Below are 19,867 nucleotides of genomic sequence, written 5' to 3'. Positions count from 1 at the left end.
AGGATAAAAATTCCTGAAACCACTTCCAACACAAAAACATGAACATACCCATTCCATGTAAAGTGACTGAAAAAATTATAGTCTTCTTGAAAGACTGTGCATGCAATGTAGATGAACAAATAGACGGAGTGCTAAACCGTTCATCAAACACACGTAAACAATGAATTCGAAACTTGTCTTTCTGATCTAAATCAATCAACTATGGAAAATCATAATGGAAATGCCGATGCTTGATGCTCAATCCTTCTTGTGCTCTTTCGGATACTGTGTCATGCTAAGGAAGAGACATGGAATGTGAATTCCTTGGGTGCAAACATTTCAGCTTTTCATGAGTAATCCCCATACATCCGTACTCATTCATGAGTAAATCGTGCTCATCGTACAACATGTCATGCCTATGAAAAGGGATCACATAAAGACGGTGACTAAAATACAGGAAAGCATCACGAATGAAACACTCGAACAATGCGTGCTGACTAAGCATTTGAACACAGAATACTTCCTGTGGAGGTTCTCTGGACCTCGACTCGAGAGCCAAGATCGGTTCTTTGTGATTGATCGAATCTGCAATGAGGTTAGCTTCACTAGACAAAGTATCAACTAAACCATCACGCATGTTAACAATCACATCTTTATCCTGCAAATCATCATGCTCGTGAATAATCACATTTTGATGATGCAAATCATGCGTGTCGTGCTTTGAAGAAGAAAAGACTAACAGAGTCACTTTTAGCATTGAAAGTGAACGTATTAGCTGCTCAATCAATCAGAGGGTTATATTCACGAAACCATCGAATGGCTAAAAGCATATCACATCCTGAAAGAGGAGATACTACAAATTTCCTGCGGAAGGACAATTGTTGAACACTGAACAAAACATCAAAGCACTCTTGTGTGACGAGAGAGTCCATACCGGGAGCGAAGCCCGACACCTCGAAAGGAGATGTCTTGCTAACCTCCAAGCGGGCTCTTTCGACAAGAGAGTCACTAATCACATCATGCATACTACCTGGGTCAAACAATATGACAAAACGCTGATCCTTCACATGAGAGACTCATCAATGGGAGGATCATGAGAAACTTGGGTCACACTCGTGTTCTCATTTATTGCATTGACAGAGGAAGTGGGTTCTGTGGGTTCTTTAGATTCATTAGATTCAAGCTTAGGACATGTTCTTTTTATGTGACCCTTGATGTGACAATGATAACATCCACCTTCCTTAGAATAAATGCTTTGCTCTTTCGATGTGATGTATCCTCCTAAAATTCCTTTTTCTGTCTTTTCATTTGGAGTGAGCTTAGGTTTAGCAATTGTGTTAGCTTTACCCTTAGGTTCATTTGGAGAGTTCTTTTATGAGAGACTAGAGAAAGATTGATTAGAAGAGTTACCATTCTTACCATTCTTACTGTTCTTACCGCTCTGCGGGTTCTGAGAAGTCTGAGTGGTACTTGGAGAGGACTTGTTCTCTTTAGGCTTTCCCTTGTTGTGCTTCATCTCTTGGGAGAGAGAAATTGCTATCGCGCTTTGCCGATCGTACTTTACCTTTTGGCAAACCAAACATTTCTTGACATATTGATCAATGACTGCTTTAAGGCTTGCAAAAGCCCAATGCTAAAGTTGTAGGGAGGATACCCCGATGACCCACGTAAGGCGAAGCATGTGCGTCAATGGTACCGCCACGCAAATTGCTTAGTGGTGGTAGAGCTAACCATTCTGAATGGAATATTGATATTCATTCTCTCCGTTCTATAACTTGCTCCAAATGGAGGAGAAGTCCGGGTCGTTCAGATACAAATCTGGAAGTGATTCAAGTTCTTGGTGATATACAGAAGTAATTGCATTCACCCTAAGCTGCCTAGACAATGCGTTCGCAGCCTCATTCTTACTCCCAGGTGTATGAAGGATTTGGAAGAACATAGACAAAAAGTTTACCCATCTTATCTGCTTCTCAGATAATTTCCGTTTCATAAGAAAATACCGCAAATTTTGATGATCGGTTTTGATCACAAAATCGGCTCCTAATAGATAATGCTTCCAGGTAGACAAGGTGTGAATCACAGCCATAAGTTCCTTCTCGTAGATCGAGGCATACAATTTTGTATCTTTCAGCCGTCTACTTTGAAAAGCCACTGCATGGGCTTCTTGGTTAAGCAATGCACCAATGCAATCACCTGAAGCATCGGAGTGAACCTTGAATGGTTTGCTTAAGTCTGGCACTATCCATGGCTTAATAGATACTTTAGCCTGTGAGAGGCACCTTGTTGTCTCGATCCCTATTTGAAAGGGATCTTTTTCCTTGTCTCGATCCTCAGATAAACCTCCACTCGATAATAGGAACACAATCTTAAAAAGCTATGTTCATCATTTACTGTAGTTGGAATTTGCCAATCTTGTACAACCTGGATCTTTGCGGGATCCATACTCACTTGGTTGTGTGAGACTATTTGGCCCGAGATAGTGTATCTCTGTGAGAAAGAACTCACTTTTCTTTACATTCGCATGGAACTCATGTTTTTGCAATTCCTGAAACACTATGTCAAGTGCAGCGAAAGTGTTTATGGATTTTGCTCGGATCTAGTTCTCCACACAAACACAAGGTTACTTTACTTCACTTGAAAGAGAGACTGAAATTGAAGACAATGAATGAGAGAGACGCAGAGAGAGAGAAAATGAGAGAGAGAGAGAGAGAGAGAGAGAGAGAGAGAGAGAGAGAGAGAGCATGTTGGGTCCCAACCACCCTCAAGGGTCCCTTGCTCTGTTGCTAGAGCAAGTACTTGCTTTATTACTTGCACAAATGCTGATACAATGATGCTAAATGTTGAGATGCTAATGGTTACTTGATGCAGATGTGTGGTACTACTGAGATACTGAAGGGTACTATGGGTACTTAGTGCTTGGTACTGCGGATTCTTGGTTCTTGGTACTGCGGGGTATTTTGGGTACTGAAGGTACTTGGGTGCTAAGGACACGGAGGTCCTGATGATTCCTACGCTGAGCTAGGCAAGAGCCAAGCCAAATCGCAAGGGGTGCTAGATGCTGGGGTCATAGTAACAGGGAATGGCCATTTTCAGGTCTCCGTTCCCCGTTCCCATCCCAATTTCCCATTCCGGATTCCCGTTCCGTGTTTCAGACGTGAGTATTCGAAACATGGAATGGCATTTCATGCATGTTGCCGTTCCCCGTTCCCGTTCCGATTTCCCGTTCCGGGTAACAATGGCTGGGGTACTGTGTTGACGACGACGCCGCCGATGACGATGAGGGATACTTGTACTGCGGTGCTGGTAAGGTGCTTGGTACCACGATGACGACGCTGTGGGCTGATTTGCTATCGCCGAGGACAACGATGGCTGAAAACTGAAAACGTTGGTGATGTTGTGGAGAGGATTGTGATTGCAACGAGGCTAGGGTGGTATACTGAAAACGTTGAGGCTGTTGGCTGAAAATGCTGAGGCAGATGGCTGAAAAACATAAAATCTGCTGGGTATTGCTGAGAAGAGGTGCTGCTGCGGGTACTGCTTATTCCTTTGCCTCTTCTGCCTTCTCTAGCACCCAAAGGGTTTCTTTTATAGGTCTTTTAGCCATTTGCCCTATCTACTTTCAATAAATGTCATGTCAAAGTCACTTATTAATAAGTGACTGTTTATATGCCTATATGCTTAAGTGACTTAATTGTGCAAGAGAGGGTATGCAACTATGACCGGCGTGGAGATGCACGTCTTGCTAGAGGCTCACTAGGGTGCCAAGCTAGGTCCTAAGCTAAGATTGACGCTAGACTGTAGCAGAAGCTTGTCAATGTAGCGCAAGTGCAGTGCGCACGTGTCATCCCTTCCTGTTAAAGGTGAGGCACAATTGCCGAACTTCTACCTTTTGATGCTTTCTTTACTTCTGGTGCTGAATGCTTCTGATGCTTGTGGATGCATAAGCCGATGAAAACTCCTCTAAACTTGTGGATACTGCGGATGTAGGTATTGCTGTGATGTAAACACCGACCATACGAGTTGCTAGGTAGCCTTACTACTGTCGCAAAAAACCAGCCTTGATACTGCGGGTACTTGGTACTTGAGAGGCTAAGTGCTGGGTACTGCGGGTACTGGGTGCTTGATACTGCATGTACTTGGTACTGGTGGTGCTTGGTACTGCGGGTACTTGGGTACTGAAGGCACTTGGCTACTCAGGACACGGAGGTCTTGATGATCCCTATGTTGAGCTAGGCAGGAGCCAAGCCAAAACGCAAGGGGTACTAGATGTTGGGGTACTGCGTCAACGACGACGAAGACAACAATGACGACGACGACGACGACAACGACGAGGGGGCACTTGTACTTCGGTGCTAATGGGTACCGTTGGAGATGCTTGGTACTGCGACGGACAACGACAACGAGGCTGTGGGCTGATTTGCTATCGCCCAGGACGGCGATGGTTGAAAATTGAAAACGCTGGTTCTGCTAGTTTATTTGAAAACGTGCCATTTTCCCTACTTACTTTCAATAAATGTCATGTCAAAGTCACTTATCAATAAATGAATATAGTGATTGTTCATATGCCTATATGCTTAAGTGCTTAACTGTGCAAGAGAGGGTATGCAACTATGACCGGCCTGGACATGCATGTCGTGCTAGAGGCTCACAAGGGTGCCAGGCTAGGTCCTAAGCTAAGACTGATGCTAGACTGTAGCAGAAGCTTGTCAACGTAGTGCAAGTCCAGTGCGCACGTGACACACTATGTCCAAGTGCTTCTGATGTTCCTGCTCGGTCTTTGAGAAGGCGAGTAAGTCATCAAAGAATACTCCTGTAAAAGCTCGGTGTGGGCTGAAAATTCGATCCATCATTCGATTCAACGTGGCAAAAGCATTGGTCAAGCTGAAAGGCATGACCAAAAATTCATAAAGTTGAAAGGTTGTGCGAAAGGCAGTCTTATGGACATCCTTAAGGGTTGATGATACCCGCTCTTTAAGTCAATGCGACTAAAGATGCTTGCACCTTGCAACTTATCGAGAATATCATCAATCCGAGGAATTGGAAAGCAATTCTTGATAGTGGTCTTGTTTAGAGATCAGTAGTCTATGCACATTCGAAACGTGCCGTCTTTCTTCTGCACTAGTAGAACTAGAGTGCAGTAAGGCGAAGTGCTTGGTCGTACTAGACCTTTTTCCAACAGCTCGTGGACTTGCTAATTTGCTGTAAATTTTGTCAAAAGTCACCCAAATTCTCTGATTTTTCTCAAAAATCAGCAAAAACACATGACGAAAAATCTGAAATTTCTCTCCCACACATACGCCTACAAGAAGGGGAAAAAAAAATCAGCAATCAGCAATTGAATGGCTTTCGATAAAATAGTTTGCATGAAAATAAATAATATCCGCCTCTGACAATGAGGATAGCGTGGACCATCAGTGCGCAGCATGAGTGACGCCAATAGATGCCATGACCAGCGGCCGCCCTGCCAGGGTGTGCCTCTCTCTCACTGTGTGCTTTCATTTAAGGTTATGTAAGAGGATGGCACTAGCCCGGAACTGGTAAGCAGATGTGAGTTGCCGGAATTTTATCACTGCACTAAAGGCTATGCCCGTCTTAAGACTTGCTCTTGCTCAATGCTTGTCAATTAATTGTTTACAGCTGTTTTAGTGTGAGAATTCTTTTTAATCGATTTTGGAAACTATTGCTGCTTAGGCAGAACATTTGGATCTACTGTTGGAACCCTTCGGCAAAAAAGTTGGCAGTTTCTTTGGAACTCGTGGAGGTGCCTCTCTTCCAAAGGATTCTTCCATTGCAGTTTGCACCATCGAGAAGGCCAATTCACTGATAAACAAGTTACTGGAGGAGGGACGCCTACCAGAGTTAGCTGTGGTGGTCATCGATGAGCTTCACATGGTTTGTGCATTTTTCAGCTATTGGAGCAGCCTAGAAAATTAGGTTTAATGATATTTTGCCTATATACCCACATCAGGTTGGTGACAAGGATCGGGGCTATCTGCTCGAGGTTATGCTAACAAAGCTGCGGTATGCTGCTGGGGAGGGAAAAGATTCTACTGATAAAACACCGGAAGATGGTGTAAAGGAGTCTGAATTGCAGATTATAGGCATGAGTGCAACAATGCCAAATGCTGCGGCAGTTGCTAAGTGGCTGCAGGTGAGATTTCTTTCTCTTTAACATCTGGTGGCTTTATTAAAGAACCAGCTATATTCATTAATCTTTTTGCTTTTTCAGGCTGCTTTATATGAAACAAATTTCAGACCTGTTCCATTGGATGAGTACATCAAAGTGGCCAACTCAATCTACAACAAGAACATGGAAGTTGTGCGGATGATTCGGAAGAGTGCTGATTTGGCAGGAAAGGATCCTGACCATGTCGTGGAGTTATGCCATGAGTTAAGCAGCAGACCCTGATGAGCTATGTCTCACAGTCAATATATTTGTTGTAGAGCAATGGTAGAGTCTGTTGTGTATTCTTGCAGGTGGTTCAAGACGGGCATTCTGTGCTGCTGTTTTGTTCAAGCCGTAAAGCATGTGAGACATCTGCAAAGCATGTTGCCAAATTTCTGCCTGCACACGAGCTAATGTTGCGTAGCACTACCTCTGGACCAGAAAGTGCCTCCATTGCTTTGGAGGAGCTTCAAAAATGTCCTGCAGGATTGGATCCTGTTTTGGCCGAAACAATACCGAAGGGTGTTGCTTATCACCATGCAGGTCTTACGGTAGATGACTTGTTGCCCGTTCAATAGTAATCTTACATTGCGTAGTGGTGCATAAATGCATGTTATTGAAATTTCACGACCTTTTTCAGGTTGAAGAACGAGAGATGGTAGAAGCTTGTTATCGATCTGGTATTGTGCGTGTTCTCACAGCCACATCAACCCTTGCTGCCGGTGTAAATCTTCCTGCCAGACGGGTTATATTCAGGCAACCTAGGATAGGAAGAGATTTTCTTGATGGCACAAGGTACAGGCAGATGGCTGGCCGAGCGGGACGAGCTGGCATTGATACAAGGGGAGAAAGTGTAAGTACTTATTGCTCTTGTGTGGTGTTTAAGATGAAGAAAATGGACCTGTCCTATGTATCACTACAAATGAGGCTTGGGAAACTGCATATCTGGTAATCTGACCTTTCTCCGGATCCCTGGTTTTAGTTTGGGGATTGCTCCCGTAAATTTAGTACTTTTTGTTTATGGGTGATTTGAGCATTCTTGGAATCATCTAGGTATTGATTGATCGTAATTATTCACATCTGTATTTTAAACAGTGGTCTTTAAAACTCAGCCTGCTACATTAGCTGTGGAAGTTGAAATTTCTATATATGCATGCCCTCTGCCCCTTGAGGACTCTCATAGATGTTTTTGAAATGCTATTATATCTGTTTCTCTTTTACAGAAACACCTATCTAGCTGCCAGGACTGCGTCATCTGGATTTTCATATGCAACACTGCCAATGCTTCATTATTTTCTGTGCCTGTTTGTTAACCGAGAATACATTTGCACTATATATTGCAGATATTGATTTGCAAACCAGAAGAGCTGAAAAGAATGAGCTCATTGCTTATTGAGGAGTGCCAGCCCTTGCTATCATGCCTTGCTGACGATAAAAATGGGATGACTCGAGCTATTTCAGAGGTTGTGGCAGGAGGGATAGTTCAGAGTGCAGTTGATGTTGAACGATATGTCAAGTGTACTCTTTTAAATTCTACTCAATCATTTCAAGAGGTGGTAAAGTCTGCACAGGATTCTCTTCGCTGGCTTTGTCACCACAAGCTCTTGGAGTGGGATCAAAATACAAAACTTTACAACTGTACGCCTTTAGGAAAGGCTGCATTTGGAAGTTCATTAAGTCCGGAAGAATCGTTGGTATGGGCTTTTCTTTCTTGTTCTCTTTATTCAGTGCTAAAAAGTTTAGGTAGTTTGAAGCATAGTTTGAACTAATTTTTTGGAATTTTATGACCAATATACATGAAATGGGAACAGGGGATGAGGGAACAGAAAAGATTAGGGAGCATGGAATGGGGGACCGGGGACCACGGGGTAAAATGAGTAAAGTTTTGTTGTAAAATAGCAGTGATGGTGATTTCTATGAGTGACACAGAGAAAGGTTGAAGTTTTCAAAATTACTCTTTTCTTCAATGTCTAGTTACAAAGGCATGTCTTGTGGGTGTTCCCAAAAGAGAACCTGAAGTGAACGCCCACATTGAATGTTGGAGGCAAAAGGGGACCTGGGAGACCCGTTTCCCATTTTGGATTGTGCTTGTTTGTTTTGGGTCGTGTGATTGTGAGGTAGATCAACCAAAATAGGTCTCCGTTGTAGTTGCGTTACATATTGGAGGTGTATATTGTGCTCCTCTTTATTCCCTTCTTTTCCCCCTCATGAACCAGTAGCATCACATGCTACCCTTGAGAGGCACGATATTGAAAAAGACGGTGACATTAGAGCCGTATAATTTTTTTGTAGATGATTCTCCGTGTTTGCACAAGCTTTCCCCAACGCGTCTGTACCAATCAAGGTTGTCAATGCACGATCAACATTGGCCAAACCTGTTAAAAGTAGTAAACAACACTCTTACTATTTTTTTTTTTCATCTTCTAACATGTATGTGTCGAGAGCATCTATTTCTTTGCATGAATTCTTCGATTTTGCCATCTTGTATCCCCTGAATGGAAGTAAAAAAATGATGAACAAATTTGCTTCTCTTTGCTGTAACGTACAAATTAGATTGAACTTTTGCAAGAATGCTTGCCTATGATAGCCTTGTTATCACTTGAAACTAGTGCTACAAGCAAAATAAGTGGCCTTTGTAAAATTTGAATTGCCAATATCAGCACCTTTTTTGGGTATCTGTTTATTGATCAAGTTCTTAGGTACAACTCCAGAGTGTGTTCTTGAGCATGAGTATAAAGTTCTTGGCACACTCTTGAACTCTGTAGAATTGCGTGTAAAGTGAGGCCCTATGGACTCTTTTCGGTTAAAGAGTCCACAAAGCTAGCCGTTGTCTAAGCCAAAAATTTTGCTCACAAAATGAAGTATTTCTTGCAAAAAGTAGTCCGAAACTTGCGACAGGCTTGAGGGTTAGGGTTTTTGAGTCTAGGTTACAAACGCAACTGATCACTACGCTCTCTGGCATTCACCAATAGAGTGGGCTAGGCACAACCATTGTGCCTATCCACAAGTCTGGGGAAACTTGACCTGGGCAACTACTGGACCATCATGATTGACCACACATTGGCCAAGCTCTATAGAGTAGTATTGGAGGTAGAGTTGAGCTCATACACAGAGAGCTAAGGGCCTACAAACCACTGAATAGGCCTGTTTTGAGACAAGCCTTCTCTACCATCGACCACATCTCTACTCTATGCTGCTTGATCGATGAAGCAAAGGCACGAAAGAGGCAATTGCTCTAGGGCTTTATGGATTTCCGCAAAGCCCTCAACACAGTCTTGGCGCCTCCAGAAATCTGGTGTTCCATTAGACATTATTTGGGGATTTCTACGAGCAAGTGACAGGCCGAGTACGTTGTAATAGACTTAGACACCCCAAGCCAAAGATCAAGAGCAACACACGAAGAGAAACTGCAAATAACTGAACTTGAATAGAGAGAGAAGAGAAGAGTCGACACGGAAAGGCGGAGTTTCGTCCCTAGATGCACTGGCCCCAAAGACTGGCATCCCTAGATGCATTGGCACCATTTCAGTATTTATTCATTATTGCTTCACAAAGGTACAACTCCTTGAGGGTCCAGCTCTCGAGACTCTGCGTCCACGTACTCTTTGGAAGAGTGGCCCTCAGGACACTTATAAATAGTATAAGGGATCCCCAAGAGCAGAACCCCAAAAGCTCTCATCCCAAAAGTGCTTGTTCCTAAAAACATATGACCCTAAAAGCCTTGCGTAAAATTTGCATACTGTTGTCCGTACAAAATCTGCCATGTCACCAACCTGTCAACGCGAAATCTAGCGTGCCGTACAACTGCCACGTCAACAGTTTATTCCGCAATTCGCGGGGCAGTCAGCCAGGTCAGTCCACACATTTTTTTTGGAGTCCTTTGTGCCCTATAGGGTTTTGGGCCCCTTGGCCGAACTCTTCAAGATGGTAGGGGTTAGGTTTTTAAAACCCTAATCCCCCTAGGCCCCTTGGCTACATCTTCTTTGTCATATCCTTTAAGTTGGGCATGCCAACTTGTGACATAGTCTGCACTGGAGACACCTTAAAGCTCTTTGCTAGCGCTATTGGTGTGAAACAAGGGTGTTTGCTCCCACCAACTCTGTTTGGCCTTTACGTCAACAGGATATTAGAGTACCATGGTTGTGCAGGAGGTGTGGGCATGGATTCAACATGTACTTTAGTTCATATTATGCTATACATTGATGATATTGTCTTGGTATCAGTGTCGCAGGAGGGGCTCCAACTCCATCTATAGGCTTTGGATCACTTTGCAGAGAGGTCTCATTATTTGTATACGGTCCTTGTCTTGATGGTTTTGCATCATCTTTCATAGGAATTGTGACACATGTGCTGACATATTTGTGGTTCTATTCCGTGCAAGTCTTTGTAAGACCAAGCGAATACATCTCTATACTTTTTGGGAATTTCTCAGTGGCTATGTATGCAGGCTTTGAATCTTAACCTTGCAAGGCTGCTTTGCATCCTCTGGTCCATTATGCGATTTCACAGGCTCTTTCAACTCCCTCATAGATCCTAAACCACAAGTTTCCTATCTTGAAGTGTATACTTCTCGGAAGGACCAACTTTTTGATCCGTCATACATCGAGATAGTTTAGGAGTAGAGCCTTATTTACACTACTTGGAGGATTACCTTTAGAGCCACCATAGGCCTTTTCTCCATTGCGAGGGCAGCTAGAGACAGGTAAGAGTGCCGCTATCTCTAGGTGCATTGCGAGGAGCTCCGTACAAAGCGTAGCAGCAGTTTGGGCACCTGGACTTACAGGTTCATGGTGGACTTAGACTGGGAGATCACATGCCATGATGATATAACACATCATGTGCAGCAAACCCTCCGTCCCTCTTGACATCATGAGAGCGGAGCTGGTCACACCGGCCATGTAGTGGAGGCTCTCTTTTAGACACTTTGTTTCATCCTGAGATTGAGGGAGCTACTGTTAGAGTTCAGGCATCTCTCTGGATTTGTTTAGTCAGTCCCGGTTTCTCTCAGGGACAGGTGTTGGGGAGTGAGGGCTGTTTTCTGGCTGTGCTCGGCCAGTGTGAGGTTGTTTTCTCATGTCGGGTTGTGTCTAGCCATGTTTAGCTCAGATTTTGGCCTGGTTCCATGGCCATCTGTGCTCCTACAGGGTGGGAGTATTTTTTCCCTGAACCCTATGGGCATCCAGTGCCCTCTTCTGAGCTCCTCATATTTTTTGCCCTTTTTCAGGGTCGTGCGGGCTGGAGGACTGGGTCTGGCAGCGAGCTTTTGGGCCTATATATGAGTAGGGGTGGTACCTTTTCAAAGCACTGCAGTAGCCCCAAGAGGGGGGCACCCTTCCTTGGGTACCTTAGGGGGGCTTGTAGCAGATGCAGAGCAGCTAGCGTTTTTGCTGCAGATCAGCTCAATGCTTTTGCTCAACAGATCTGCCCCAACGTTTTTCATAGGGAGCAGATGCAGTGCTTGCAGATTGCTTTACGGTGCAACGTTTTCTTAGGGCAGCCTTATACATGCCTTGTGATCATGCAGTGGCAAGGTTTCTCATTCGAGATCTAGATCTAGATCTAGCCAGGAGGAGGTGCACTAGATCTATGCTCTCAGAGCATGTTGGAGATTGTACCCATGTGGAGACCATGTCAGTGGTCTCGTATGCAGGAGCAATTGGCAATGTGAGTGACAGTTGTAGTTGCGTGTACCTCGGGTCTATCCATTGGGCCATGCCAAATCTATACCCTTGGTCACTTGTATGAGCAGCTTGTTATCAGCATGGAGAGCCTCTCTCTCTCTCTCTCTCTCTCTCTCTCTCTCAGGTCGTCGTCGAGCAGTAGAGCAGGGCAGTAGAGCGCGCGTGGCTGGGTTGCAGAAGTCACGCAGCGCAGCAGGGATAGCAGGATGCGGTTGCAGTAGTCGTGCTTCGCGGAGGCCAGGGGTAGCAGGACGCGCGCAAGGCTGTTGTGCTAAGTTCGGGCTATTGTGCAGCAAGGCGGAGGTCACGTATGGCAGAGCGTGAGAAGGAGACCATGGCGGGCTGGTGATGCCCCTGCCCACACTGCCCTGAGGCTCGCGATCACACTGCCTGAGGCTCACGCTACACGTTTGTCCCACGCAGTCCTACGCGTAGCACGTCAAAGCTGTTCTACGCGTGGCAAGTCCAGCAGTCGCCCCAGCTGTTCTACGCGTAGGAAGTCAAGATCCCCTACGTTTAAGCTTATTTCAATTTTTAAGCCCTAAGGTAAATTTTAAGCCTAAAGAGATTTTAAGCCCTCTCTTTGCGTCCAAGTTTAAAGTGATTTAAGGCCTTAAGGTAAAACTGAAATAATTTTGCCATACTCTCAGTCCCTCACCTTGGTACCCTAGTACCCTATCCCAGATTTGGGGCTCGGGTTCGATGGACCTGCCTACCAAAGGGGAAGGGCCGGGTGTAGATAGCTACACCACCCCAAAAAAATCAACGGCTACTTTCAAACGAAGAAACAAAGATACTGTACTATCACCAGGATCCTTACTCGTTGGGAAAACCTCCAGGATACATGATGAGCTACTGATGGAGAAGGTCCAGGTGATGCTCAAATCAGAGCTAAACTACATGAGGGATGACATCAGGAAAGAAATGCACGCGAACGCCGAGAGCTACAGGAACTCCATGTATGGAGACATGATGAGAGAACTAAGGAGAGAGATCCGGGGGATACAGAATGAGGAAATTCAGATCGTGAAAACGGAATTACGAAACCTAATCAAGGCCGAAGTAAATGTAACAGAATGCGTTATGCAAAAGAAACTCGATGAGGCAGTAACAAGTTTTAAAACATGGAGAACAAATATGGAAAAGCACATGGAGGAAAAAGATGCAATAATCGAGGAGCTAAAAGGAGAACTTGCGGCTTGCAAATCTGCAACTAAGGAAAAGGGAGACGACCAAACCTTCGGTGCTGAAGGAGCTCGAGGACATGAAGGATCATATGAAAGCTTTACGGGAAGGAGATGAACAGAAATCGAAAACGGCATCTTCGTGGGCAGAACGTCTTGTTAAGACACAAGAAAAGGTTGATGAAGCAGAGAAATGGATTGAGGATGCGAAGAAAGGGAAGGCGCAGATGCCTGAGACCACACCTACTTCCACCATTATTAATATGACCATTGAGGAAGAGCAAAAAAGGAAGACTCGGGCTTTGCATGTGCGGGTCACAGGAGTCAAGGACAAAGAGAATGTAGATGAAGAGGTGAGGGAATTGCTACAACGCATGGGCATCACAGAGCCTACTCACACAAGTGCATGGAGAGTGGGCAAGAAAGGAGTCGATGAGAAGGGAAACGTAAAGGATAGGGCACTTATTCTCCGCTTCCCGAATATAGAAATAAGGAAAGAATTTCTGAAGAAGAGGCCAACTCTTAAGAAAACCGGTATTTTCCTGGGAGATGACCTTGCATTGGCACAAGTGGCACACATGCAAGAGTTGATGCCAGAGATCAGGGCAGCAAGAGAAAAAGGGAAAATCGCCTTTTATAGAGGAGGGAAGTAGTGGTTCTGGAAAAGCGCTCATCATGACATTGCGAGACCTATGGGGCGACGCTCCGGATAGCGACGTGGAATTGTAATGGATCATATAGGCTAGATGTAGGTGCCTTTGAAGACAGCTTCAAGGACATAGACATAGTTTTCTACTCAGAGACACACCAGATACCGGGACAGCTTATGCCACATGTGAAGGGGTATTTATGGGAAACAGCTGGTCGACCAGACAAGAGATCTCTACGAGGTAGCCGGGGTTCAGGAGGAGTAGCAGTCTTATTTAAAGAGGAGCTGAAACCACTACTATAGATTATCAGGAAAGATGAACAAGCAAGGTATATGTGGGTGAGAATGAAAGCCGAGACAGGGTGTATAGTCTTGATACTATACACTTGATAGAATACTGCTTGAGAGTTGGCTCTTCGGCGTATAGTACATCGCAAGAAAAGGGCATTTTTAGCCAAATTGGAGAAGGATTTATATCAGCTCTTCTTGAGTCAGGACTCACATGAGGCCTGGCGTTTATTTCAATAGCACTCATCGCCTTCGACAATTACTTCTCCTGACATTTGGGGTCAATATGTAACATCATTATATATGGTATCTGGACAGCCTCCACTACCAGATCCGCTAGAGCCATGCCCTGCTACTAGTACTTTCTTTACCATGGAAATGGTGGAAAAAGCCATTGATAAGATGAAGACAAGAAGAGCATATGATCATGAGGGTCTAGTAGCAGAACATTTGATCCATGCAAGGGATCTACTTTCAGAAGTCCTTGCTCGTCTGTTTAATCGGGTCATGTGTGAAGGATTACCTGAATCTTGGAAATTATCTACTATCGTACCTATTTTCAAGTCAGGGGATCCTATGATACCCGGGAACTACCGTTCAGGGCATAAGGGCAACAGGACAAGCTGGATTCAGGAGGGGTTATTCCACTCTAGATCATATTCTTACGCTCAGAGCCATTATTGAAGAAGGAAGAGCAAACGGGAGAAGAATGTATTGTTGCTTTGTGGATTTTCGGAAAGCTTTTGATACAGTACCAAGGGCCAGATTGATACGCAGAATGCAAGAGTTAGGGGTCCCCAAAGAGATTATCTGGGGGATCATGGCCTTGTACGGGTCAGAAACTGGTTATGTACGTACTCCAGAAGGGGATTCTGACATTGTTCATTCCACCGTTGGAGTAAAGCAGGGATGCCCATTGTCCCCTACTTTATTTGGTATGTATATAGATGAGGTATCAGATTACATTGATAGAGAGGGTGCCAGAGGTGCTCAACTTGCAGGGTCATGGATCCCTTTGTTGTTGTATGCACATGATATTGTATCGATAGCAGAATCACTAGAGGGAATGCAGAGGCAGTTAGATGCATTACATAAATTCGCGGAGGACAGCGGACTGTCGGTGAATTTGGGTAAAACCAAAGTTATGGTGTTTAACACCACACCGCAGTGGGTTAGGAGATCGGCACCTACATTTGCATATGGCCAGGATACAGTAGAGTACACAGATGCATACGCATACCTTGGTGTGGTATTTGCAGGACCGAAGTTTACTCTTAAGAAAGCAGCAGAGGCTAGATTGTCCAGAGCCTCTGCGGCCTTGGGAGGGTTGGAGAGGATGTGTTCACAAGTGCAATTTCAGGAACCACGAACAAAACTTTGGCTCTTTGATACTGTGGTGGCTTCGGCTATGCTTTATGGGGTCCAAATTTGGGGACCATCTGTGGATCAGGATAATTGGAAGCCAATGGAGAGACCTTTGGTATCTATGATTTCCCGAATGATTAGAGCCAAGGCCTTCGTACCACACGCGATTATCCAAGCGGAACTAGCTGCCCCTCCGATAGAAATTGAAGCTCTTACCAGATCAGTGTCCTTTATACATGGTTTGTGGGATACAAATAATTGCCGCTATACTAGATTGGTCCTCGAATCCTCTCGACAGTTAGCAATGAAAGGGGATACATCATGCTGGTATGCGCAACTGTCTTCGTGGTTTCAGAGACACGGGTTCAGTAAGGAAAGATTACCCCCCTACCAATACTCTCTTGAGGCTCCATCACTGGCAATTAACGAACGGAGATTAATAAAATCATCCATCAGGATCTTATACAGTTGGATACTAAGAGGACATGGGTAGACCCTACACAAGAATTGGGCACGAAGATGGCCGACTACAAAGAAAACTTCCTACAGCTATCTGAAGATGGCCTTGTGATTCGCCCGAGGTACATGGATACCCACCTGTCTCATGGTTTGAGATGTGGTATTGGTTAGATTCGTACATCCTCACACCAGTTGGAAATTGAATTTGGTAGATTTAGGGGAATCCCACCTGAGAGCAGAATTTGCAATTTATGCGGAATGGAGCCGGAGACAGAATTACACTACATATGCCATTGCACCGTATACCATGAGATACGTGGGCGTTTCCATTGCCTATTTAAAGAAGGCTTTGGACCTCTAGATAGAGTCATGCTGAAACCGGCCTGTTCAATCCAAAAAGGGCGGTAGACTTTACTTTAAACCTTGATTTAGCTTTCACCCATTATTAGTCGTCTATTTTACCTGTACTTTCAAGACACATCAAAGGGGAGAGGGATACAGGCTGCTAGATTGCACCTGTATGAGTAGACAGACACCAGATTGGCCCCTAACTTAGGCGCCCCTTTCGGTATTTCTTTATTGTTCAAAAGAGGGAATAATCGCTGTGGTTCCTACAAGCTGCCCCGCACAAACTCGGCTGAATTTCCACTGTTCCAGCCCGATTTTGGCAGCATAACTGTACTAGAACCCTTCACGGTCAGTATTCCCACGCATTGACTAACTTTCCCGACGCATACAGGCACTTTGCAAAACCTGGCGAGAATCTGCAGCACGCTGAATTCTCTGTTTTCAGCCCTGAAAATGCGCCAGATTGCCTGTACAGCGGTCCCCTTGCGTCCCCGAACCTCCTGGGGGTATTAGGGTCCGTTTAGGGCCAAAACCCTAAACCTGCAAAAATACACAGCAGGCTGTAATTCACTGTTTCGGGCTCCGTTTCGCGTGCCGGTCGCATCCCTAGCAAGTCCTCGAGCTCCCGCACCTGTAGGGCTACTTGCCCTTTGAATTGGACGAGATTTCTGGCGTGAAACCTCTCCGAATTCACCTGTACCTGCGGGGGGATTAGCCGCTAGCTAATCCAGTACCTGTGCAAGAGGCTCTTGCCTCGGCAATCGCGCATGAACCCACACAACTGTACATTGGTCAAATGAAAAGCCCACTAGAGGGGCATAACATACTGCCAAAGGGGAGAGAGAGGGCAGTGCGTAGCGTGCAGGGCATCACTCCTGGCACCGCACTGTGCATAAGAGGGAAAGCAAGCACTCCATAGCTCTTAACCTGTGACAGAGACTTGCAAAATGAGCCTCCCAACTATAAATCACGTTTTTGCCTTCTCTATAAGTAGTAAACTGGCCTCAAAGTGCCAAGTGTCACTCATTTGTGCATTTTCCCGCTTTAGACCCTCGGGTCTAAAAATATCTCACCTGCAGCCTCTGTTGACTTGGCCACAGAGTAACAAAATGATCCCCATGTCAAACTGCACGTAATGACGCGAAGACATTTTCAGGTCCCAAAATAGCAGTTCCCTAAATTTTAGGAGATGCTGCCATTGTATCTTTCTAGGTCATCCGACCCTCTTTGTACACTGCGGCCACATCCAAAACTGAAATGTAGCCTCTGTAGCAAAGGATTCCACTTTGGCTAGTCAATGACCCCACTTGGCTAACCATAGTCCTTGTCCAACCTTAGTGCTCTCTTGCCCTCAGGCCTGGACTCCCTCTGGACAGTTCCACACTAGCTATGCAATGCAGGGCAGTTAGATTTCCCGAGGGGTGTTTCCAAAAAGTGAAAGTAAATAGATAATAAGAAAGAAATCAACAAAAAGGATAGATAGTAGTCACACGCTGGTGACATACCCCCCTCTTGAAATCTCAAACGTCCTCGTTTGCATCTATGTCGTACATGCTTACTGTCAACACTGATGTATTCAACACCTGTCGACACATATACGACACATACATGCTCATTGTCAACCCTGGTGTATTCAACACCTCGTCGACTCATGTATTGCCTGCGTGTGAACCCTGTCCCAATGACATAGTGGTAGCTTCGCACTCTGCCATTGCTTTGAGTCACTAACTTTCCAATGACAAAATGATAGCTGCACATTTTGCCACTGTCTTATCGTACACGTTGGATCCCGTAACACTTTCGAGCATACCCAAACCGACAGTTTAAGAATGCAGTTACACATGTACTCTTCAATAGAAGCAATCACTGTATCCTTGACAAACTGACAAGAAATACTCACTTCTATAGCACTAACCAAACTTTTGGACATTCCATAAGAGCAATTGCCAAACTGACAATCTGTACAGCTCTAACATTCATGTAACAGGTATTTCATTTGAGCTCACTTTAAATACCATGTACATCATTTGTTTCAGAAGCCATTGTCACACTGACAATCCATGTAGCTTTGAAACTCAAGGGGTCAAGGTAGGTTGCAAATCGAAGGCTTCCAGGTAGAGTGATAACACAGTTGGTGACTCTGCAAGTTCACCTTCTTCCATCCACTTAGCATCCATTGTTGGATAGTTTCTGAACTTTACCAAGTAACGCCTCGCAACCTTGCCTTTCACTTTCCTTTCTTTGTGTGCCAAAATCTGTTCAGGGAGCAAGATCTCGTCAAGTTCCTCGACTTCCGGCTGATCTTCAGCTGGCATATCTTCTGGCACATCACCCACATAGGGTCTGAGAAGACTCACATGAAACGCATTGTGAATCTTCCAACTGTCAGGCAATTTCAGCCTATATGCAACATCACTGATTATGTCGCATACTTGAAAAGGCCCATAGTAACGCATGCTGAGCTTTGGAAAGAGTCTTTCCTTGCCCTTCATCTTCTTTAACCTTGCCTTTTCAAACCGTAGAAGCACCCAATCACCAAGTGAATATACCACTTCACGACGGTGACGATCAGCTGCTTTCTTTTGCTTTGCCTGAGTCCTTTCTAAGGCCACTTTGACCTTCTTGTACATTTCATCCATGTCTTGAACATACTTATCTGCTTCAAATATCTTGTCCTTTGTATGCAGTATGGGAGGAACTTTCTTGCCACCTTCAACTATCTCAAAAGGTGCCTTGCCAGTTGATGAATGCACTGTATTATTGTATGCATACTCCACCAATGGCAAATACTGCTCCCACTTTCCTTTATGCTCTGACACATAGCACTTCAGCAGATCTAGGACAGTAGAATTTGCCTCTTCTGACTGCCCATCTGTTTGAGGATGAAATGACGAAGAGAATTTGAGCGTGGTACCCATATTCTCAAACAAGCCTTTCCAGAACAAACTAGTCATGCGTGGATCACGGTCGCTAATAATCGACTGTGGCATGCCATGATACTTGAAAATATTGCTCATAAACAAGCGTGCCATCTGATCTGGCTTTATCTTCTTCCTGACAGGAATAAAATGAGCCTGTTTGCTGAATCTGCAAATAATGGTCCAAATACCATCGTTTCCTGTCTGCGTTCTCGGAAGATCAAAGATAAAATCCATAGCAATACTTTCCCATGGTTTATCTGGAATAGGTAGTGGTTGCAATAACCCTGGTGCCTTTTGCCTGTCAAACTTGACCTTTTGGCATATTAGGCATTCTCGCACAAAGGCATCCACATCCCTTCTCAATGTAGGCCAATAGAAGAATGTCTCAACCGCTTTCACTGTAGCATCGATACCACGATGCCCTGCATACGGTGGGACATGACTCTCTTCCATAACTTTGTGTCGCAATGGCTTTGTGACACACAATCTGCCATGCATCATCATGAACCCGTCTTTAAGAAGATAGTGTTCATGACGTTGTCCATCCATTAGTTGCTCGAAGACCCTTGCAAAATCTTCATCATTTGCATACTGTTCTCTCATATCATCAAGTTCATGATGATAAGGAATCGACACAGCTGAAATTTGTGGCTTCCTTGACAAGGCATCAGCCACAACGTTCTTCTTGCCTTCCACATGCACAATCTGAAAATGGAACATGGACAAGATATTTGCCCATCGCATATGCTTTTCAGATAACTTTGTCTGTGTCAAGAAGTATCGCAAGGTCTGATGGTCCGTTTGGACAACGAAATCTGCACCTAGCA

The 19,867-nt window shown here is 44.7% G+C and overlaps 1 protein-coding gene across 1 annotated transcript in view; it reads left to right on the top strand.

Annotated features, from left to right (window-relative positions):
• LOC147445150 (MUS308 and mammalian DNA polymerase-like protein) overlaps nt 1-19,867 on the top strand; it is a 57,630-nt gene that overhangs the window by 18,834 nt on the left and 18,929 nt on the right. The window contains exons 6-11 of the mRNA XM_086527607.1: nt 5,671-5,871; nt 5,948-6,130; nt 6,209-6,370; nt 6,457-6,696; nt 6,786-6,998; nt 7,489-7,839. Of these exons, the coding sequence (XP_086383733.1) occupies nt 5,671-5,871; nt 5,948-6,130; nt 6,209-6,370; nt 6,457-6,696; nt 6,786-6,998; nt 7,489-7,839 (1,350 nt within the window). The remainder of the gene's footprint in view (nt 1-5,670; nt 5,872-5,947; nt 6,131-6,208; nt 6,371-6,456; nt 6,697-6,785; nt 6,999-7,488; nt 7,840-19,867) is intronic.

The sequence above is a fragment of the Adiantum capillus-veneris genome, chromosome 13 (assembly GCF_014529385.1).
Source record: "Adiantum capillus-veneris isolate H3 chromosome 13, ASM1452938v2, whole genome shotgun sequence".
Classification (NCBI taxonomy): domain Eukaryota; kingdom Viridiplantae; phylum Streptophyta; class Polypodiopsida; order Polypodiales; family Pteridaceae; genus Adiantum; species Adiantum capillus-veneris.
The sequence above is the reverse complement of the archived record's forward strand: the minus strand, read 5'-3'. Positions and strand labels throughout refer to the sequence as shown.